The 24,469-nt window shown below is 37.5% G+C and overlaps 2 protein-coding genes across 2 annotated transcripts in view; both read right to left on the reverse strand.

Annotated features, from left to right (window-relative positions):
• Positions 1-24,469, reverse strand: part of ZDHHC2 (zinc finger DHHC-type palmitoyltransferase 2) — a 65,915-nt gene that overhangs the window by 29,808 nt on the left and 11,638 nt on the right. Inside the window, exons 2-4 of the mRNA XM_058525092.1 lie at positions 10,596-10,622; positions 8,914-9,008; positions 2,165-2,285 (exon numbers count right to left, since the gene is read on the reverse strand). Coding sequence (XP_058381075.1) covers positions 2,165-2,285; positions 8,914-9,008; positions 10,596-10,622 — 243 coding nt within the window. The remainder of the gene's footprint in view (positions 1-2,164; positions 2,286-8,913; positions 9,009-10,595; positions 10,623-24,469) is intronic.
• Positions 15,882-24,469, reverse strand: part of MICU3 (mitochondrial calcium uptake family member 3) — a 156,233-nt gene continuing 147,645 nt past the window's right edge. The window contains exon 16 of the transcript XR_009216026.1: positions 15,882-15,894. The gene's annotated coding sequence lies outside the window, so the exon portion shown is untranslated. The remainder of the gene's footprint in view (positions 15,895-24,469) is intronic.

A 24,469-nucleotide genomic window follows, 5' to 3' on the forward strand; every position in this document is an offset into this window, starting at 1 on the left:
GCAGTCAGGTTAACCCAGGCAGCTGGCATTTTTCTCTTTCAGGTTTGGAGAAATTACTGGATTTAGAATGGATGGTAAAATCCTAATTTATATTAGCACTTTCTTCAATTGTCTATAGCATAAAGTGTGTGAACATTAACTGAACCTTTTAGTTGCTTTAGTCCACAGACTTGCCCGGCATGAAGAAGGAAATTATCCATAGAACACAGACTCTTAGAAGGGTGTGGTTGTGGGGTGGTAAGAAGGACTCTTCTCCCATTCCTGCCTTGGTGCTACTGTAGCTGCTCGACTGAACATCCTTCTGCACCATGCTCATCTTTACATGCTCCATATTCCAGAAGGGGATCAATTACACCAGCATTATAATCTATTTACTATACTTCGTGTAATTTAATTTAGTCAATGCCTCTAGTCAGTTATAATATTGATTTTAGCAGGTATCCAGAATTTTTGCCCTGAAAATATAAACAAAGATTATATTAGAAAATCCAGATTCTATTCCAAACTGTCACAAATATTGGGAATCATAAGTTCATCTCAGGAAAAAGGCATACGATACCTGAGAGGAACAAGAGATGACAGCCTTGACGTTATATAAACGACACAAGGAGACGACTTATAAATCCAAAGTGTAGTGGTTATTGTTAATAAAATGAATACTTTGTTCCGGTACGACCTATGCGTCCCTCCTTTCTCTTAACTCGGTATATCAAGGGGTATAGTAGACAAACACTGCACTAGGAAAGAGAAGACCAGATTTTTACACTTTGTACTGTCAACTAACTAGCTTTGGAAACTCAGGCAGTAATTTATTTTTAGGGGGCTTAAATTTCCTCAGTGTTCATTTAGGTTTATGTAGGGTAAATATACATAAACATACATCATCACATCTCTGTCTTTGTGGGATAGAACCAGTGGCATAATATTAAGGCAGAAATTGCTACTTGCTCATTAAGAAACAATGAAAACAAAACAGGAAAATATGCTATGTGAGATTTACAGTTAGATTCAATTATGATTCTAAATGAGTTAGAAACAAATATAAGTAATATAAAAATATCAATGAGATATTCTATATTCCTTTTTTTCATACTAAGTCTTTGAAACCAGTTGTGTATTTCACACTTAAAGCACATTTCAGTTTGGACTAGCCACGTTTTCAGTGCTCGACAGCCACATGGGGTTAGTGGCCACCAAAACAGGCAGCCAGGTCTAAAGACACAAAATTTCTGGGTGAGTCTTGGTGGGCAAGTAATCAATAGTCCACGTGTGTCAGTTTTCAGATAATTCTTTAATTACATAGCTGTTAAATTACTTTAAAAATCTGACCCGAATAAAATAGTTTTATTAATTTAGTTACATTTGTAGCAAAAATTACCGTAAATTTCAAAGATAAAGAAATTGTACCAATACCTAAATTAAGTTTTACATAATTTATATAATTTCTGTTTTAAACTTATGTAAAATTATCAATATTATGTTCATTATAGATTTTGCTCCCTTAAATTAAATTAAATAAGAATAGGAAGGTCTATAATTATTTGTTTTTATTTATTTATTTTTTTTTTGAGGAAGATCAGCCCTGAGCTAACATCCATGCTAATCCTCCTCTTTTTGCTGAGGAAGACTGGCTCTGAGCTAACATCTATTGCCAATCTTCCTCCTTTTTTTCCCCCAAAGCCCTGGTAGATAGTTGTATGTCATAGTTGCACGTCCTTCTAGTTGCTGTATGTGGGACGTGGCCTCAGCATGGCCGGAGAAGCGGTGCGTCGGTGTGCGCCTGGATCCGAACCCGGGCCGCCAGTAGCGGAGCGCGCGCACTTAACCGCTAAGCCATGGGGCCGGCCCGGAAGGTCTATAATTAAAACTTTAAAAATGAATACAACTACAAATCAAGATTTCAGCAATTTTAACATCTTCACTGAGTCACAACTAAGTAGGCAGAACAGAAGTAAACTCTGGTCTGATTTGGTTGAGATCTCTGTGCCACAGAGCTATTCAGGTTTCCATTCTGCTTTATGGAATTATACAGCAAAGATTTAATAGTAATCCAAGAGATAACACACTGTGTTTCAATGACTATTTGTCAGTTTCAGGTATATGAATATGCTTTCTAACAGTCCCCACAATCTATCACGCCAAAGCACTCAGTATGGACATCTACCTCCAGACATGGTCCTGGTATAGATGGGAAGATCTTTGGCTGCTCGCCTAAGAACTTCCTGATGGGCTTCTCCTCTTGGCTCTCTCTCCAACAATTCTTTCTCTGCATAAGAGAGATGGAACTGTGGAATAAATTTAAATTTCAATCAGTATTTTCAAAGAAATAATAACATATTGGTCTCTGATACTTAGAAAAAGGTGTTTATAAAATATTAATGGTATATAGTGTATATATTCAGAGAGGTAATAGAGTTTGAAATCTGGGCAAGTCTGTTAACCTCATGGGTCATTTTTATGCATGTGAAAGAGGGAATAATTATAATAATACCTACTTCCTCAGATGTTTGTGAAACTCAAAAGAAATAGAGTATGTAAAAGTGCTTTATAAACTGTAGGTTCTATCCAAATATTAGCTGCATCAGGTCCAAAAAACCAAATACAGGTTGGTGGAATTATTACTTGATAATATGAATGTCAAAAAATCTACTTCTATCTTGGAATGAACTAAATATACAATTTCCTCCCTCAGAACACTTTTATGTACAAAGGCAGGTCACAGATTTTGAGAAAGATGACATCTGTAGGATCTGAAGGGTTAGAAAATCACACAGGGGGAAAAGATAACATACCTGACCTGCCACCAACTTCAAGATTGTGGCAGTCCTTGACCAGTTGATACATGCTGCCTTGTTTTTGTTTAAATAGTTTTATTATTTTTAGAACACTTTAGATTTATAGAGAACATGAGAAAATTAGTACCTTCCCATATACCCTCTCACCAAGTTCCTCATATTATTAACATCATATATTCGTATGGCACATTTAGTACAAGTAATAATAATTAACTAAAGTCCACAGTTTATTCAGATTTCCTTAGTTTTTGTTGAATATCTTTTTCTGTTCCAGGATCCCATCCAGGATCCCACAGTACATTTATTTGTCATATCTCCTTAAGTTCCTCTTGGCTGTGACAGTTTCTCAGATTTTCCTTATTTTTGTTGACCTTGATAGTTTTGAGTAGTGCTGCTCAGGTATTTTGTAGGATGCTTCTCTATTGGAATTTGTCTGATGCTTTTCTCATGATTAAACTGGGCTCATGGGTTTTGAGGAGGAAGACCACAGAGCTAAAATGCCATTCTCATCACGTCGTATCAAGGGAAGATACTATCAACATGGCTTATCATTGTTGATGTTGACCTCGATCACCTGGGTGAGCCAGTGTTTGTCAGGTTTCTCCACTGCAAAATTACTCATTATTTCTCCATTTCCATCCTGTACTCTTTGGAAGGAATTCGCCATATGCAGCCTGCATTTAAGAAGCCCGCATTTATTCTTGCCCTCTTTGAAGGCAGAGTATTTACATAAATTATTTTTCTCTATAAGAGATTTTTCCCTTCTCCCCATTTATTTATTCATTTAGTCATTTATTTACATCAGTAGACTTATATTTATTTTATACTTTGGGTTATAATCTAACATTATTTTATTTATTTTGTTGCTCAGATTTTTCCAGCTTTGGTCACCGGGAGTCCTCAGTTGGCTCCTGTGTCCTTTGACATGTCATCATCAATGTATTTTATTTATTTGGGGGGAAGAAGCACTTCCTTATTTCTGGCACTGTACGATGCTCCAGGCTCATCTTGAATATTTCCTGCCCTAGTTCTAGAATCAGCCATTTCTCCAAAGATCCCTCCCTCCTTAAACTGGACAATGGTATTAGAAGCCAAGATATGGGCTCAAATACAGTTTTCAGACTAAAGGAGAGTATAATATTAAAAGGATATACATAGTAAGAAAAAAAACTAAAATCTAATAACAAATAAACAGAAAACTCACAGAACTGTATTTCCTTTTTTGCTAGTTGTTTTTCACTTAGGACAAAAAGAAACATATAACCTCACCAGTATCTAAAATGTACAAATTCAAACACAGAACTTTTCTGCTTATTAAAGTGGCAACAGTTTTCTTAATAACAGCATGCAATGCCAAGGGTTGGATAAAACCAGTGGCATTGTAAATTGCTACAATCCTTTTGGGAAACAATTTGGCAAGTGACTTAAATTTCCTTGATCTAGTAATTCTACCTCCGAGAATTTATATTAAGGAAATAATCCAAAACATGGGTAAAGTTCTATGTACAAACATGTTAAAAACATCATTTATAATAATAAAAGTTGGGATAAGCCTAAAAATCCAAGTTGGGATGTGACTAAGTAAATTTTTACATGTTTCAGTAAGAATATTATGCCATTATTAAAAATGACAATACACCAATGATGGACTACTACATGAAAAAAAGTTGGAATTTGTGTACTCTGAATATAATTAGGAAAAATAACTAGAAAGAAATTCGGAATGTAAACTGGCTGAATTGGTGTGGTGGGAGGTTTTTTTCTTTTTCTTTTTGCCTAGTCTCCATTTTCAAAATATAATTTAGTATGGTTATATTACTTTTATCTTGGGAGAAAAACTTACAAATTGAAAAACTGTAATCAATTTAACAATCTTGCTATGAAAAAGGTAAATTTTAATTCACATGTTCCAGATTTCTTATAGTCTCTCAATAGTGACAGGAAAATATTTTCTTATATTACCTCCTCTCCTACTTTTTTAGTCCCATTTTTCAAAGATTTTTAGCACCTGAGAGCACATTATTGTCAGTTTAAGTCCAGGACCCTTACTCTATAGGTAAGGGTCTCCAGCTGCTGATTAATTAGAAGATTAGCCCAAGATCTTGCATTTTAACAGAATAACCTAAAATTCTTAACCAGCAATCAAGGGCTCTTTCTTTCACAATAATGGTCTCCAAACTCTTTTGATCATGTACCCCTAGCAGTAAAAAATAATTTGAGGTGGCACTGCCAATATATGCATATTTATTTGTTTATAAATGTACTGTTAGCTAATATATTATGGATCTTATATATGAAACTTTAAAAAAGAGAAATGTTAAAAGAATAACACATAAATAGAAGTTTTGCTATTTTTTCTCCATGCTCCAATTGATGTCCTGGGCACATCCACCAATGTGGTGTCCCCTCTCCATACCAGAGTGCGGTGTAGCGACAAGAGTGTAGCCTTGATGGTCCAAACAACTTTGGTTTGAATGTTAGCTCTGCCAGACACTAGCACTAGTGCCTTAGGATAATTAGCTCCTGTTCAGAGCCTACTCCATTCATAAAATGGTAATAAATAATATCTATCCCACACAGTTGTAGGAATTGAATAAGGTACACGTCTTTTGCAGAAAAATCATCCAACAAAGCCTCGTACAGCTGTCAATTCACTGTTATGAATCTCAACTGCTCCCTCAATACTGTGTTATTTCTTCTGTGTTTTGTATCATTTCATTTTTCCACTCTCTCCAACCACTATTTCGACACTTCGCTGCTCTCCCAAACCTCTGTCAACCCACGACCCTCATCATTCTTAGCCAATGATCTCATACATAATTTTAGGGAGAAATTAGAAGTCACTTCAACTTCCTGCCAAAGCTACAAACACAAACCTGCATCTGTACACGTAACTTCTTCCCTATATTCAATCATTCAACAAATATGTACCAAGTACCTTCTATGGGCCTAATGGGGATGGATTAGTGAGCAGAACAGATAAAGTTCATGCCATTGTAGAGCTTATATTCTAGGGGTGGTATAAAAAATGAACACAGAATGAATTATAGAATGATATGCTGTGGAGAAAAATCCAGCAAAGCAAGGTTTAGAGGGAATGCCAGGGAGAGGGTTTTGCTGTATCATACAGAGTCGTCACGGAAAGCCTCCAAGATCAGGCACCACTTGAGCAGAAACATAGAGATAGGAAGAAAGGGAGGGGCCTGGCCATGCAGCTGTCTGTGCAAAGAGCATTCTAGGTCAAGGGGAAGTAGCAGGTTTCAAGGCCCTGAAGGAGGAACAAGCCTAGCATGTTGACAGAATAGCAAGGAAACCAATGTGATTAAAGCAATATTCAAGAGGGTCAGAGAGGCGGTGTGGGGCCAGGCCACGTGCAGTGTTTTAGGCTGTAGCAGAGAATTAGGTTTTTACTCTGAGTGAGCAAAGATATCACAGGAAAGTGCTGAGCAGAAGAATATGATCTGTTTTGTGTTTTGAAAGGCTCACCTTGGATACTGTGTTGAAAATATACAGAAGAGGGCAAGTCCAAAAACAAGGAAGCTTGTCAAAAGGTACTGGAAATATACAAGTGAGAGATGAGGGTGGCTTGGACGAGGGTAGAAGCAGTGGAGGGGCATGAGCTCACACTGTGGGTACCCTAAGTATATGGCTTACACAATATGCTGATTGACTGGATATGGGATCTTAGAGAAAAAGAGTAGCCAACATGACTCCAAGGTTTTTGACCTGAACAACTGGAATAATGGAGTTGCCATTATTGAGACGAGAAAACTTTAGGAATAGGAGGATTCAGGGAGCTGGTGGGAAATCAGAAGTTTGTTTTCAGGTATGTTAAATTTGAAATTCCTACTAGATGCCAAATAGGTAACTGGAAATGAGTTTGGAGTTTGGGAGAGAGGCCCAGGCTAACGATATTAATTTGAGAGCTGTAGCACTGAGATGATATATAAAGTCATAACGTAGATAAATAAGAGAAGAGGTCCAGCGATTGAGCTGGGACAATCCAATGGTTTAGAGGCTCAGGAGATAACCAGGAACCAGCAAAGAAGATCAAGAAGAAGCTGCCACTATGAATAAAAATAGAATTATTTGGACGAGAAAGGAGAAAAGAATATTCTAGAAAGAAAAAAACGGCATGGTGTACACAGCAAACTACATGTAACTAAGAACTACTAGAGTATAAAGTGGGACGTCAGAAATTTAGATGAGTCATTGTTGCCAAACTAGGGAGACTGGACTTTACCCTGTGGGATATGTGGAGTCACTGAACGATACAAGCAGTAGAGTCAAAGGGTTAAATTTGTTTTTAGATGAATCACTCTAGCTTCCGGGTGAAGGATGAATTTTTGCAGAGTTCTGGGAAGGGAATGTCGGCAAGATCGCAAACAGCAACACCATGTAGGAGAAGAATGCAATGTCTCAGACAAAAGAGATGACTGAGACTCTTAATTAGGGCAATGATGAAAAACAAAATTAGAGAGTGAAAACATCAGCAGGATTTGGATGTTGGGGGAGGGCGAGGAAGTGGGAGGATCCAAGCATGGCTGCCAAGCCTTTGCTGGAATGACGCGGTAGATGGCAGTGGCATTAACTGGTGGAAGAAACAGATGAGTCACGGTTTGGGGAAGGAGAGGGTGATAACTTCAGTTTTTGACGTGTTGCGTTTGAGGTGTCAGCGGGATGACCAAGGAGCTATGTTTGGTAGGGAGAGACATAAGTTGGAAACTCACAGGAGAGGTCAGAGCTAGAAATAGATTTGGGAACTGTGAACACAGAGGTCATAGTAAACCTCCAGAGTGGATGAGATCACCTACGATAGAAGTCAGCATTTTCCTTCAAACCTACAGCTAAGGCCAGCGTGGGGGTAAGAGAGATGAGAGAGAAGTGAATACGGTAGGAGGGAGGAAAAGGAGGTAGGAAAAGAAAAATCAGTAGATATAGAAGAAAACAAGGCTATATCTCACTCATTTTAGGCCAAGCATACCATTAATTGTGTGCAAGTATCTGTGGTTTTGTTTTTAATATCCTTTCCCAGGCCATATAGCATATTTACTGGCCTTTTTGACCACAGCTGCATTTCAAACATTCCTGCATTACTTCAGGAAACAATTTACAGTGATGCCTAGACCTTTTTTTTATTTTTTTAACTTGGCCCACTAAAACAACACTATTCTTACTGGAGCAAAGTTTATTTCTATTCAACAAACATGTACTGGACTAAGTGCCGACGATATAAAAATGAGGAAGACATAGCCCTTTGCTCTAAGAACACGTAACCAGGATGACAGACCCAGAAACAAATAGCCAGAATGATCGTTTCGAAATGCAAATTTTGATCATGTCACTCTACTTAACACTTTCTGTAGCTGAGACTGCTAGTTGTTGCCCAATATCCACTCTTTTCTTCTTCTAACATGGGTAACATGGTCATTGAGAATAAAGACTACACTCCTAGCTTTCTGTGCAAGTAACTGTGGTCATATAACTAAGTTCTAAATTTAAGTGAAAATGGCATCAGCAACTTCCAGAAAGTGTCCTTAAAGGGAAGACCATTTACTTCTACTCCTCTCTCCTACTTTCTCTGGCCTGCTGGCTGGAATGTGGACATGATGGCTGGAACTGGAGCAGCCATCTTAGGCCAAGAGGGGTGATGCTGGGAATGGAAGCTACACATGTCAGAGCAACAAGACAGAAGGAGCCTGGGTACCTGGCAGCTATGGATTAGCTACAGATTTTGAATGCAGAGCAGATTATTAAATTGTTATTTTTTTGCTGTTATTTCTGGTGGTTAACAGCCAACTAATACACCATTAGTATGATAATTATAACAGAAGCTTGTCTACCTTCAGCTCTATCTATCCATCCATCCATCCTGATATCTGACTCTAAAGTAGAAATGGAACACATAATAAATTTCATATTGGTAATATAATGCTCATCTAGTGCAAAAATAATATTTGCCAAGTGAAAATTCAAGTATTTACTAACAGACATATTAAAAAAATAATCACTATACTCAATTAGTTTCAACATTAATAAAAAGACATAAAATTCATTCTTCAGACATCAGCATATTGATTTCCATCTTTAGAATAACTTTACTAATATTTTAACTTACTTCTTTTGAAGGATTCATTGGTAATGTAAAGATAGTTTTCCAATATGACCAGACAAACATTGCAAAAAGTAGATGATAAGCAATCAGGCACACAACTAAAATGAGAGAAACATAATTAGCATTGTAATATGCAAATATGTACTAAAATCATGGTATTCACAAAAGATCTACTTGTTCTAAAATAACAAAATTACCAATTATAATAAATACATTTTATATTGACTTTTACTATTGTAAATAAGTTCATTTATATCATACTGGAATAAGCACAACTCAAATAAGAAATTTTTATACCTAAAGCCAAGAGTTAAAAAAAATCCCTAATACTATATAATTATAAATCCCTAATAATGCATTATTCTACACATAATCTACACCCATTATTAGAACCCTCCCATCTAGGGGCCGGCCCCATGGCTTAGCAGTTAACTGCGCATGCTCGGCTACCGGCGGCCGGATTCCGATCCCGGGGGTGCACCCACGCACCGCTTCTCCGGCCATGCTGAGGCCACGTCCCACATACAGCAACTAGAAGGATGTGCAACTATGACATACAACTACCTACTGGGGCTTTGGGGGAAAAAAAAGGAGGAGGATTGGCAATAGATGTTAGCTCAGAGCCGGTCTCCCTCAGCAAAAAGAGGAGGATTGGCATGGATGTTAGCTCAGGGCTGATCTTCCTCACAAAACAAAACAAAACAAAAGAACCCTCCCATCTGTAGACAGGCCCAACCACTGGCAAAATGGCTAACAGAGACCTTTCCTAAATTGTAAAAACAAGGCAATTATGCCTGCAACCTTAAATAATAAACATAGCATTAAACAAATGTTACAACATTAAGGCTTTAAGAACGTTGCTTTACTGACAAACAATAGCAACAGCAGTTCCTACCTGTTTGATTATTTGCTTAGCTCTAGTCAAATCTAGCACCCCTAACTGTTTTAATGACAACACACTTAAACAGAGACCATTTGGACACAGAGAGATTTCCTCCAACAGGAGTTCAAGTGTCTTATTACTCTCACGAGACAACTGTTAAGAAAAGCATTCTGAATACTTTTTTCAGGTAATTTATATAAACACACTCCCTGTTGCGTTTTAGTCTTGAAGTACTATGCAAATATACAATATCAATTTTGTATACAGTGATAATGATTAATTCCGGATAATAAATTAATATATAACAATTCTGTAAGACACAGTTGAATAAATCATGCTAATTTATTAGCTTGTTTGGTATCTTACAACTTTAATAGCAATTTTAAACTTTTTTAAAGAATGCTGATACTCATATTTATAGAATCATCAAAAATTAAATTACTCAATGAGACACTTAAATCGGTGTGATATAACAAGAGCAATGATATGTTTCATGAATTATGTAGGTGACTTAGGTATGAGGTAATATTCCGAGTTGAAACAGGAGACTGTTGATATTCCCGGATCTCAAAGCCCCAAGGATCTCTGGCACAATGACTGCCATTTTAGGGTAGAGTTGTCTGCCAAGTGTCTGACAGAATTCAGTCTGGGGATTAACAGAATGAGATGTCTTTAACCCCATCTTGTCTCCACATCCTCAGGGTATAATTTATTAGTTCCAACCAAATCTAAATGAATACTATTTGTTTTCTGAACTATTTTAAAAATTTTATATCTAAAATAATAATATAATATATCTTACCTTGTTCTCCAATGTCTTCCATGGACACTATAGAAATAAATAGAAAAAAGAGATAGGTAATAGGTTATATGAAGCTTATGGCAAACATAGGGCCTGACAGAGACTTAGAGCACTTGAGTAGTTTAATCATTTGGCTCCCCTTCAAACCAACATTCTTTAAATATTTGTTCAACTTTATTTAGAGGAGAGGTGAGCACTGTGGGAGAGAGGGTGGCGAAGGGAGACTGGTGGCTGTATTCAGCCAGGACTCTAATGGCATTGTACCCCTGGCTCCCACGCAGAAAACAAAGCCCATGAAGCATGCCCCTTGGCGGTCTTACTCCTGTATCAACTGGCTTCTTGGTTTTCCTTTCAACTACAGAGCTCAGATAAAAGCAACGTTCTCCAGGTCATTACATTCCCAGAGACACTTATTGGTCTTCATAAGCTGGCAACCACCTAGCTGGCTCTCCAGAAAGAAAAAAATGTTGTGTCCATGGTACACATCCTTCTTTTCAAATTTCTATAAGTACCAATTCTTATGCCCAATGAGTAATTGTTCCCTACTTGTACAATGTGCCTGAGAAATTGCCATCCCTTAGGGGCTGTTGTAAACGTCCCCAGGTGGCAGGTAGACTAGAACAGATACCACAGAGCTAAAACAAGCTGGGACAAGAAACTGTATTTAGTAGTCCAGGCACAGTTTTCTTACCTTTTGTATTGTTTACTTGTTTTGTTTCCCATTTGGTCTTCCTCCATTTGTACTAAAGCCTTTTGGAAATTTTGGCCTACCTCAGCTGTAGCAAGGGAAGATTTGATTTTATTTATGTATTTTTGTTCCTATTTGGCTTTTTAAAGAGGTACAGTATTCCAGGCCTTAGCCCTGGAATATAATTCCATTGTCTTAAGAGACATTGGAGTCAGAGGGTAATGTTGTGAGAGATTTTTAGGATTACCTGATCCAATAACCTCCTTCCCAGGAGAGCTAATGAATGTCAGTTCAGGCATTTCTAGAGCCTGAAGGAGCCCAGTTTTGGAGAGCAGCCCATTCCATTACTGGATTGCTCTAAGAATGATTAAAAGATATAGTGTGTTGAAATCGGCCTCTTTGTAGCTTCTACCTAGGGTATCTAGGCTTCTGATCTATAAAAATAATAGAAAATCTAAATGACAGACCCTCACATATTTAAAGTTATTGTGTCCCCCTTAAATGTTCTCTTTTAGCCCAAATAATATATGATTTCCAGATCTCTTACCAACCTTGATGTGGCTCCTTTAAATGTTTCCTGGGTTTTCAATTTCTTTCAACATTTCTGACCCCAGAATGACACGGATGATCTTTTACTCACAAAAGGCCTGTTCCACAAGTGTGCTTGTAAATCAGAGGCTAGAGCATCAGAGTTTGCTTTCTCCTAGAATCTCTGAAGTGGTTAATCTGAGGGCCCAGGAAGGACCCTAGGCAAGCTTGTGTTTTATATCTGACCCTACTGCTCCCATTTTATCTATTTCTCTCTAGCCACTGACTTCCCTGTCTTCAAAAGTGCTCCAAAATTGACTATGTACAATTCTTCCTTGGATAAAATGTCCAGTCCTTCAGCTAATCTAAGAAAATGGAAAAGCAATTTACTCCACTTGTGCGTTTATGTATAAATGACCCTTACTGACCATTCCAGAAGTGCCGGTGTTTTAAAGAAAATGTATTTGCTAACCCATGACTCTAGCTGTCAGAACTGAAAACAGTAAAACAAAATGACATTGAAAACAGAAAAAGTACAGTTAGCATAGTTGATAATCTTCTTGACCTGGACCACATAATGGCTGGATATGCATTCAAAGATATCTTTTTTAAAGCTATTTTTGCCCTTCAAAGTCTGTTTTCCCCTAAATGTACTTCAAAATCCACAGATCCTCTAGTTTTTTCAATTAAACAGGTTGCACATAGATGCATGCTTACGGTAAATAATTCCAATAACATTCATAGAGTAAAATACGAAAGTCCAAAAAGGCTGTATCAATTACACTCCCACAAGGACTGTGAGCCTATCCCATCTCCCATAAATGTAAAACAAGTCTTTAATTTTTGTCATCATTTTAGCCCAAAATAAAAATCACTGTTTTAGTATTCATTTCCCTGACTACTAGTGAGGTTTAGCATTATTTTAAAAATATAATGATAGGTTTTCCTCTCTCTTCTGAGTGAATTACCACTTTCCTATTGTCTACTTCTCCTTTACTTATTGAGAGCCTTTTATATCCGTATCTGTTACACGTTACATAGTAATCTGTATCTGTTACATATGTTGCAAATAAAGCTGTACGACTATTTTCAAACTATTTAATAAACACTAGCAAAATATTACGACATCACTGATTAAATAACAGTATCAAAACTTTCAAATTAACCTATTTCACTAACAGATATATGGACTTTTCCAGGTTTTGCTTTATAATATTGAGGAAACTAATGTTCTCCTACCATATTTACCTAATTAGTGGGTCTAAGACTCACCTTGTAATTTTCAGTTTAGTGGAAGAGTTGTCAATTTCAACATTTCCTTTCTTATTATAAAACACATTGAATACAAGGTTATTTTCAAATGCAAACATTTTATAAATGTTTAAGAAAAGGTTGCTATTTAGCCACATATACATTTCTAATATATATATACATAAAGATAACATATGGAAAATACAGATTCATTTTTGGAAAAATATAGATGGTAAGTCAAATGTAATTTGATTATTTATATCAGCAAGAGAATTAAATAGCAATACTGAACATATTTATGACGGATCTTCCAAAAATAACTATTGGGTTTTAATGTGAATTTTGAGTTTTATCCAGTATTATTTAATTTTATTATTTCACAGAATTTTTCAATTTGGTCTATTTAAAATTATGCTGATACTTATTCTCCAACTGTACACATACAGAAATTTCAAATGTTTCATACCCATCTTTATCACATTTTCTTAAAACCAGCTAAACCGGGTAAATTAATATAGGTATTTCTATTTTTTATTAAAAGACAATGGAGACAAATGAGCTTTACTCAAAGTCACAGTGAGTAGTATATTAATTTATTCTATCCCAGAAATTCTTTTATTTTCAATTTTAAAGTTTCATTCATGTGACCAAATGTTATGACTTTGGGCTCTCCTGGATCATATTAAAATTAGTTCCTCATTAAAGAACAATAACTGGCATAGAGCCTCTGCCCCATAAATGTTGACTGAATAAAAAAGTGATTTAGACAAATAGAAGAAAACACAATTAATTTGAATCACTTGAAAGTGGAATACCAAAGCAGACCTACAAGAAATGTTAATTCTTTCTTTTGTGGGCTTGAGCAACTCAAGAAAGCAGTTATTTCTTTTACATGACAGCTTGGCACACTGTAGAAACTCAGCTAGTAATTTACAAAACCAACAGTAATCTTATCTGTACTCCCCCGCTAGTATGTATATTTCTCCAGAAGCCAAGACAATATCTGTACCTCATACGTAAAGGAGAGCGGGCAGAAGACGAAGTGGTTCATGGTCCTTTAAAAAGGAAAAGGTTGAAGGACATGCTGGCTTCGACTGAGCTTCAAGCAACTTTGAAGACAGAAGGTTTTATAAGTTTGTAGGGTTTTTCCCTCCCCGTTTTGGTTCTTTCTTAGTATTTTACTTGCTTATAGTTCAATTTGTCAAAATGAAAAAGATCTTACTAAGCCTAACAGTACTCAAGAGAAAACACTCTGGATCAAGACAGGCAAAGCTCAATCCTATCTCTGCCACTTGCGAGCTCACACAAGTTATTCTGCTTATTCCATCACAAAATGAATGCAACAATGACAACAGCTGTATCATTAGAGCTGCTGTGAGAATTAAAAGAGGTAATATATGAAATGTACTTAACATAGTGTCTGGCACACAGTGAGCCTCCCAAATATAAAAACAATTATGATATATAATGTTTAATTTTGCTAATACTAACTGTACTATACAACATACAAGAAAGGGGACTAAACATGAAGAAAAATTACAAAGAGAAAAGTAATTTTTTTTGTACAGGCTAAATCCAAAATTTTGAATGAAAATGGACTTTACAAGTGAAAATAAAAAGTGAAAAATAACTTATATCTCAATATTTTGCCTTTTATACAGATGTGTTATTCCAGAAGCTTGCTTAGTATAAACAAAAATGGTGGTACTCATCCTTAACAATGTAATAATGAGTAATAATGAGACATAAAAACTTCATTCTTGATGTGGCAGTCCATGCGAGAACCTCTCTTAAAGTGAAAAGATCTATTAGATGTGACATTATCTGTTTAACTTAGTGAATAAAAGATTAGGACTTTAAAAAAAAATTCCTAAATCTTATATACATCCCAAAGAAGTTAGATGCAATTGACTCTTGGGAATAAGAGCAGTGCTGTTATTACAATAAAACATTTACCATTTGTACGTCTGGTGACCATCTAATTACATACGATAGTAATACTGGGTCACAATTTTAATTTTCATCTCAAAAATTTATTGCCTAACTTTATCTTGGATTAGCCTAATTTCTTTCTGATCCATGGTCTATAATGATAATATTTTGCTTTAGAGATTTCTAACTTTCCAATATTCCTCCAGAGCTTAAAATTCTTCCCTGATTAATTGTGGTACAGCTAGGCGACAAGGACTCTGATTTCTTGGAAGATCCTAAAGAATCACAGCACTTTCTTGGCACTGATGGTGTAGAGAAGAGAGAATGTGGGAATGGTAAATTATTACCAGAGTTACCAAGGGTGTTCCTGTTTGCCAAGAGCAAAATGAAGGCCTTTAAGGATTACATCTTGGAATCTGGAACCGTCACAGACACTGCAAGGCTGGTAGTTTGGGTTGCCAGTTCTGTTTTCTGGCTACCCTTCTGCCTAACCCCCTCCTCCCTCATTAATCATTCCTCTAAGAGGCAGAGTGGGGCGTTAGAGAAAAGGATGGCTGGTCAGTCATTAGTTTAGATTTGATAAGAGCGCTACTTTTTGTTGTAGTAGTACCTTTAAGAAATTCTTGTGTAAAAATAAAACACGTAAAACCAAAGTTGAAGAGCAAGACTGTCAGCCAAAGTAATCACCCCTAACACACAAAAGGATGACAAACTGCTTCTTGATCCAAAGCCGGCTTGAATAAACATCCTTAAAAATGTATACCACACACACACACACACAAAAATGTGTACCCCTCTTATCTCTCTGGCTGCAATCATTTAATCCAGGCGTTGGTAAACTACATCTTTTGGTCCAAATAAAGCCAGCCACTTGTTTCTGTAAATAACTGGAACTTAATTCTGTAAATTATTGGAACACAGACACAGCCATTTGTTTACATGGTTATTTTTCTGCTTCAATGGCAGAGCTGGATAGTTGTGACAGGGACAGTATGGCCCTGCAGAGCCTAAAAGATTTACTATCTGGCCCTCTATAGAAAAAGTTTTCCAACCCTTGTGTACTAGAGTTCTCCAGAGAAACAGAACCATTGGTGTGTGTGTGTGTGTGTGTGTGTGTGTGTGTGTGTGTAGAGAGAGAGAGAGAGATTTATTTTAAGGAATTGACTCACACATGATTGTGGGGCTGATAAGTCTGAAATCTGTCTAAAGGCAGAATTCCTTCTTCTTCAGGGGACTTCAGTCTTTTATATTAAGGCCTTCAACTGATTGCATTAGGCCCATCAACATTATGGAGGGTAATTTGCTTTACTTAAAGTCTGTTGATTTAAATGTTAATCACATATAAAAAATACCTTCATAGCAACATCCAGATTGGTGTTTAACCAAACAACTGGCCACCACAGCCTAGCCAAGTTGACACATAAAATTAATCAACACACTCTAAATCTATAATTGAGTTTTATTCTGGAAATTTCCTACTAAGAAATTGATCTTTTATATCAGTTCTCAAGCCAAGTTTATTTTATATTATAAATTAATAAATTGGAATTATATCTAGCAAATTAACTACAGACACTTTTATGTATCTGCTAGAGAGAAAATAATAATAAAATCTTTAGTCATACTCTAAAAACCTGACTACAAATAATCCTATCCAAATTAAGTTTATTTATACACCCATATGATTGCTAAGAATGCTATCAAACCTTATTCTCTAGAGAGCTGTAAAAATATTAGAGCTGATTCAGTCTAGATTGATTTAAATTCAGTCGACTAAAAGCAGGGGATCATCTCAAAGATTATTCCAGTCCTATATTTTTACCAACTGATTTTTTAAAACTTGGCTTTAGTGATTATACGTTAATCACTAAACATTAAGAGTTTGTTGTCAAAAATTGTATCTATTGATAAGTACAGCCCAGTAAACTGCTGGTAACTTAAATCTAGTTCAACTTTTAGTCATAAGTGCATCCAAAATCCAAAACTTCAGATACTGAAATACGCCTTCATAGTAGATAAAAAATGTACTTCCCTCCCTTAAATTAGCAAAGAACAGTTACATAATTGTTACTAGAACAATTTTGGTTTTTGGTACATTCACTGCAAATGTATATTGTTGTGATATTTTTCTTAATTGGAATTTTCTTGTCTTCAAATTCAAACTCTCTCTTTTGGAGGAATAATTTACCTATATTGTGTATACTTAGTAACTTTTCTAAATAAAAGCACTATGCTATTTCCAAATTCAGTCTGACACAGACACGTCTTAGCCCCAAATATGCAGTCTGATAATCAAGAATACCAAAAATAAAGATGTGCTTCTAATGAAAGAATCTTAAGAATAACTTTATAGCCAAGTTCTATTTTTTTTCCTGCTTATCTTTAACTCATTTATTGAAAAACATTCACTATACTGTACTTACACTATTGAGGATAAAATGGTAAATGAGACTCCATCCTTGTGCTCAAAAAGCTTAAAGTTTATGAGATTTTTTAGTTAGAAGTTAAAACTAACTGAAAAAACAAGGACATAGTTATTAAAACATTTTCAATTCATTAAAGAAGTAGCTCAGATTCAGAAGATTAAAACAAATATGTAGCAGGACAAACATGTTTTAATATCTCCTGTCCTAACAAAATCTCTCCTCTGACCTCAGCAGAGAGCTACCTCAGGACTGTAGCTGCCATCCCATTTTTCTGGGCTTTTCACAGGAAAACTTTTTTTCACGTTCATCCAAGTGCACTGTCTTTACCCCACCTAACTTCCTATTACTTCCTTAATTAACTCCAACTGGTCTTTCCTCCCCAATATTCCACTGCTGTCACTCCTGTCAAGGTCACAACACCGTCCCTACCGCTAATTCTCGGTACTCAAGTTACTTTAACAGAATCAATTACGCTCTTTTTGAAATATTCTGTGGAACTGACAGTGAATTCGTTAACTAAATTGGCCAGTGGGAACCAGTTGATGCGGGATCCTTCACCCTTTCAGCTACTTTTCAAGTAGCTCCAGCTCATTTTCAAGGTATTAGAGATAGAAATTTGGACAGGAGGAGGATACACTACAAATCATTCCCAGGAATACTGGTGGCATTGCTGCTAGACCATTTTAACGATGGACCTAAGAAAAATATACTATTCACATTGATAGTTCCAGTTGAATTCCAACTGTGTCCTTTTCTTCCTAATAAATGTTTTTGAATTTATATCCTTTACAACAGATCTACTTACATTTTTAAGTCTTTATCAAACTTTGTTTTCCTTTGTAACCCTCATATGTCCTTCTAATTTTATTGGTAACTGCCATCCCTGACTTGCTCACTAACCTCATCTCATGCCACTCCCCTTCTTGTGCAGGATGCTTCAGCTACTCTGGGCTGCTTGATTCTTAAACATGCTAACATGGTCCCCTCCCTAGATCCTCTGCACCTGCATTTAACTGGGTGGTAGGAGACGGGGACTCTAGTCCAGTCCTCCCAATATGTGTGACCTCAATCATGACATTCAGCAGGTCTGGGCTATAATTTTATTGTTTAAACAAAAATTTGCACTTTATCTTGAAGGTTCCTCTGGCTCTAAAATTATCTTCAGTCCTATTCTGATGTATACCAACAAAATTACTGACTTTTAAAAAGCTAGGGCAAAAGTCATTCTACAAATAAATTTATCAGTGGGTTTGTAAGAATTATTCTGTCAAGGACAGATAAGTAGCTTCAGAATAGAAACAAAGAGTAAGGCTAAAGCTTCACAGCACAGAACTTGGACCCCAAACACATAGTTTCCAATTCAGGCTTCTCAGTCACCATAAAAGCCAGATCTGACATTCCTAATAGTCCTAACCACAAGCACTGTGCCAGGCAATCTACATTCCTCACTGGATCCCTACACAGTCCCTTAAAAACATATTTTGCAATAAGAAAACCATGATCTCTTTTAAAATGTAAATTGAGGATTTCATCTCACTAAAACCTCTTCTATGGCTTTTCACTGAATTTACAATAAAGTCCAGTCTCCTTATTCAGGCCCCAGTGGTGGAACATGATCTGGCTCCTACTTAACTCTCCAAGATTGCTTCACATCACTCATCCTCTTGCTTACTAAGCTGCAAATAGGCTGACCTGACTGTTTCTAGAACACACTAAACCTTAGTGTCTCTACCCTGTCTGAAAAGCTCTTCACGTGGCTCCCTCTGGATCATCCTTCAGGTGGCAATTTACATGTCAGTTTCTCACAGAGGCCCTCCTGTCTAGTTCACCCCCGCAATCATTATCACAATATACTGTTTCTTTCTTGGCACTCAGCACAATCTGTAATTATTTTTATTTGTTTCTTTTTCATGTCCCTCACTGAGGTTTGAATCTGGCTCTGCCTCCTGTCTGATGTTTTATCTTGGCCAGGTTACTTAGCCTTATCTCAACATTGATCTCATTGGGCTGTTCTGAGAATTAAACTAGGTAATGTAAGTAAAAGCACCTACGATGGAACCCAGCACTTATCAGGGGCTTGGTAAATGTTAGTTGAATATGGGGCATAACTACATCACTAAACAGTGACATGTTAAGAGCAGGAGTTCCCCAAAGTTTAGAGTTAACAGTTTTATAAACAATCTGGGGACAGAAGTACACTGTGTATTTTTAGCTTGCAGGAGTTCTACAGTTTTCTGGAGAGTGAAATGCCTAGTTGGTGGGAATAAATTGCTGGAAGACCTTTTGAGTGTGAATAAGCAGAAAAATGCAGGTGAATTACAATGTGGGCAAATTAACATAATGAGAAAGCACTAAACCAGTGAATTTTTTTTGCTGAGGAAGATTCCCCTGAGCTAACATCTGTGCCGATCTTCCTGTATTTTGTATGTGGGTCGCCGCCACAGCATGGTGGCTGACGAGTGGTGGAGGTCCATGCCTGGGAACCGAACCCAGGCCGTTGAAGCGGAGTGCGCTGAACTTAACCACTAGGCCACAAGGCCAGCCGCTAAACCAGTGAATTTTTAAACTGCATTTTTTTTCCCTACCCCTCGCAGAGCTCTTTTCCTCTCAAATCCACTCCACCCATACCCCACCATGGCCTGTCCAGATTCTGATAGGGCCTGACATGCATCAGAATCTCAATATGAGGAGTGGAGGAGCTGTGGAATCTGGGGGAAAGTAGGATTTCCCAGGTGGTTTGATGCTTTCCTCCTGCCTCTAACCCAGAATTTATATCTAACAAACTATACTGATCTAAACTATGTGCTAGAAAGTACCAAACAACCATGGAAAATGGTCGAGGGATTATTGGAGATCTTTTCCTGAAGCATGGTACGAAATAACATCAAAGACAAAAACGAACAACAGTAAGTCAGACAAGATAAACCAACGTACAGGAAGTCTCTTACTTAAGAATTGGCTACAGTCCAAAAGGTTAGGCAAGTCATTTGTTACCTGAGTGGTTAGCTCTCCATAGTAACCATCAAAAGCCATTCTAATGCATAAGGCACCGGAAACAATATTATTGCAAAATTGTAAATTAACAATATTACAAAAATGAGCTACTTTGTGTTAACAGAAGCCTTTTGAGTTTGCAACATCCAAACTCATCTCCCTTCCACCGCAGTAAACAAGGGGCTGCTCTCATTCTCTTCCCCTACGTGCTGAGCTAGGAGAGCAGCATCCACCCCACTGCAGGGCTTCAGTGATGACCCCTGTATTAGTTCCTCCCCTCACAGTTCTGGAGGTTAGAAGTCTGAGATCAAGGTGTCAGCAGGATTGGTTTCTTCTGAGGCCTCTCTCCTTGGCTTGTAGATGACCATCCTCTCCCCGTATCTTCACATAGTTTTCTCTCTGTACATCTTTACATCCAACTTTCCTCTTCTTTAGGGACACCAGCCATACTGGATTAGGGTCCACTCTAATGACCTCATTTTAACTGAATTACCTCTTTAAAGACCTTATCTCCAAATACAGTCACATTCTGAAGTCCTGCAGGTTAGGATTTCAACGTATAAATTTGGGGGAGACACAGTTCAGCCCATAACACTCTCCGAAATAAGACTGCAGCTTGAGGGGGGTGAAGGCTGGATGGGGGGAGAGGACATCAGTGGCTGGTGAGGGGTAGCAGTCAGATGACGAGGGGTGAGAATAAACTAAAGGAAGGGAGCATTTGTTGAATGTTTACTACCTGCCAGGGACTGTGCTAAATTTTTTAACGTTTATCTCATTTAACCTTAGAACAATCTGTGAGGTAGGTATCATCATAATTTCAAAAGTTCGGAATATAGTCTCACAGAGGTAAAATAACTTTTTTAATGTCAGTCAAGTCATAATATACAGAGCTAGGATCTAAATATAAGTCTGCCTGACTCCAAAACTCTTTCAAGGATTCCGCACGGCCTGCCAGGATCTGTGACACCCGGGACCTCCTGACTGTGCACCTCTCTGGGCTTCTTTGTCCTCGGTAGACGTTCCTTCTTGGGTTGCTCTCACATCCTGGCCTGTCTGTGTTTAATACTCATGTCACTACCTGTTACTTCTGGTTAGGGATGCTCTGGAGAGCAGGGGTGTAAAATGTCCTCTTTTTGTCACCCTCCTCCACCAATCAACTTAAACATAATCTGGATGCAGATCATTTTACACATTTTGGGCACAAATAATTCAAATATTTGGTCCTATTTCAGGGTAGTACTTGGAGCTGGGCTTTCCTCAGCTCTCATTTCAAGAACTGCAGAAGGAATACAGCTCTGGGTTCCCAGGACAAGAGTGAGATGGTGATACAGGGAAGAAGGTTAGGAGATGGGACAGGGGTTTCCTGACCGCCCTCCTCAGCAGTACAGGGAAAGAAGGATAATTCTTTAGGTCAGTACCGCCCAGACACACTCCTAAGGCACATCCCTAACTTGTAGAGCCTGACAAAGAAGAGAGATGGAACACAAATCTGTCTTGGAATAGAAATTTGTAATTCTCACAGTTATGAAAACCTTCCAAGTTAGAAGTGTTTATCTCTCTCTCTCAATATTCCATTAGCAACTTGACCAAGTCTTTGCTTGAAATATCTAAGTAGATCTACTCTACAGAAATAGACAGTGTAAAATCTGACTTTTCCAACTGAAGACTGGGAACACACTCACTGACTCTTTGTACTTAATCATTAGGGATGTGTAGGTCTTTCAATTTACTGGTTTTGAAAGGGGAATGAAGATGTTGTCTCATGAGTATAGCCCTGAAAAACTCACTGCCACTTTCCCTTTAGCAAAGGGCAAGACCATTCCTGAATCACTGACCTATTAACCAATGCAGTTAAATAAGGATATCTGATCTCAGGGCTGTCCCTTGCTCTTAGTGTCCTCATTTCAAAGCTTACTCAATGGAATCCTCTAATCCCTCTGTCTCAAATTAAAATAGAAAAGATTCCCAGTGCCAGCAAGTTGTGCAGATTTCAGTGCAGGTGAGTTTACTCATCCTGTTTATAGAGATGTATGGGTCCTCCTCTTCCACACACGGCTACAACTCAAGTTCCTACAATGCCTGGATCTTTTTGACTCCGCTCCCTTTCTTTCCAGTTCCAGATGCTCCTCTTTGGGTTGGGCCTGAGAAGCATGATTGACTCCTCTGAACCATGCAAGTCTGTGGTGGACACTACACCCTCAGCAAAGTCCTACCTGGTTTCCACATAATGGTTGTCTACTATCAGGGGGAAGATCAGGTAGGAGTTTTAGATACTGAGAACATTCCCCTTACTAGTCAGAAACAAAATTTTAGAAGTGGAAGGGCCTTAATGATTATCTTGCCCATTTTTCTTATATATGTATACATGCATTTATTTATTGGTAGCAAGCAAATATCCCACTTGTATTTTGGTTATTTCAGCATTTAAAAAATATATAAGATCAGATAGAAACAATTTTTGCAGTGTATTTTTTTATTTGTCATTATATCAATCTCTTATTACCTGGTATACTCAGAATTATACTGAGAGTACTTTTTTCCCACTACCAAACAATAGCTGTCTGATTTATTAAGGAGAAAAACTAATGCTTCTTGTTTGCTTCTCCAAAGAAACAATCTTCTAAAACTACTTCCCATGATTAGCAGCCACACGTTGAGTACTATATGACCAGAGTACATATAACTGAGCACAGATAACACATTTGAAAATTAAACCAGTATTTCTAGTTTCATGTAAATTATTTGACACTTATGTAGCACTCCAGAAAAAGGAACTGTATAAAGCCGTAATTCCAGCCTTTGTGTTTATGATGCTCACTGCAATAGAATTTACAGTGGCACCCTTGAAGGGATGAATCATAAGATTTAAAACAACAGTAGCACCAGCAATAATTATTGCAGTATAGTGCTGGGTCACAATATCTAATAACACACACAAGGAAGAGTATAGAGCTATTCACTGGCTCACCCTTCAGTACTGGGTCACTGGGAAGCACTGTTTTCTTTTGTAACTTCACTGTCATACATTCACGAAGTAAACTTCTTGCACGCACAATCTTTCTTTGATCTCAGCTTGAGTTACAGTATGCCTTTCCCTTCTTACTTGCAGCAGATAATCCCCTTGCCCTACGCTGCATTTACCTACAGCTCTAGCTCAGTCTACCTGACAGTAATTGCAGTAATAGTATGTATATTCAGCTGCAGCCAAAGCAAATTTGATATAATCATACACTGGCAACCACAGATGAAAGATTTGCACTACCACTGCTATAAGACACAGTATATTATAATAGTGTAATATTATACAAATACCACTAATTATATGCTAGACGTATTCATTAATGTAAATGGGAAGTTGTAAGACATTGTGTACAGAATTGAATAAGATAGTCATCAATATTTGGACTGAGTTTCTTCCTCAGCATGTAAGCTGCATCTCCTATTTCCTGCCGAGATCTCTCCCCCAATTATATGTACTAATCTTTGCTCTCTGTTCCTAAAACCATTTTCGCTTACTCTAGATCCTCAGGCAATACAAATACCTTGCTATTCATTCGTGAATCGTGTTCAGCCCCTGTGCTGCGGATAAGGATCTGGTTCGTGATTGACACCACGGGTTACTGATACATCCGCAGAAACAGGTATGTTTCCCCCACTCCTCCCACCAGCTCTTTTTTACCCAGTGTGTGTACCATTTGTACTTGCTAACATGTTGCTCTTTAAAAAGATAAAATTTCTACCAGTTAGCATTAGTGCTCTGGTTACTCAAAAACTGTTGTTGAATTTTAGACTATGTATGTACAGTGAGCCAGCAGCTCTCAACTTTTCTGCCCTGGGCACACCCGATGGCCAGTGTTCTCATGAAGGACACACTCCCCAATAATGGAGGCTGCTGCACGGGTAAAATGCGATTATTCACAATTCCCTGACCACCAACTTTCCTGCTGCACAATGAAAGGACAAGGTAGTTAAAAATTGCTGCAGTGACATTGATACAGACATCATGGAGATCTCTAGAGACCTTCAAATTTGGACATGTTTCCAAGGATGTATAA

This window comes from Diceros bicornis, chromosome 29 (genome assembly GCF_020826845.1).
Source record: "Diceros bicornis minor isolate mBicDic1 chromosome 29, mDicBic1.mat.cur, whole genome shotgun sequence".
In the NCBI taxonomy this organism is placed as follows: domain Eukaryota; kingdom Metazoa; phylum Chordata; class Mammalia; order Perissodactyla; family Rhinocerotidae; genus Diceros; species Diceros bicornis.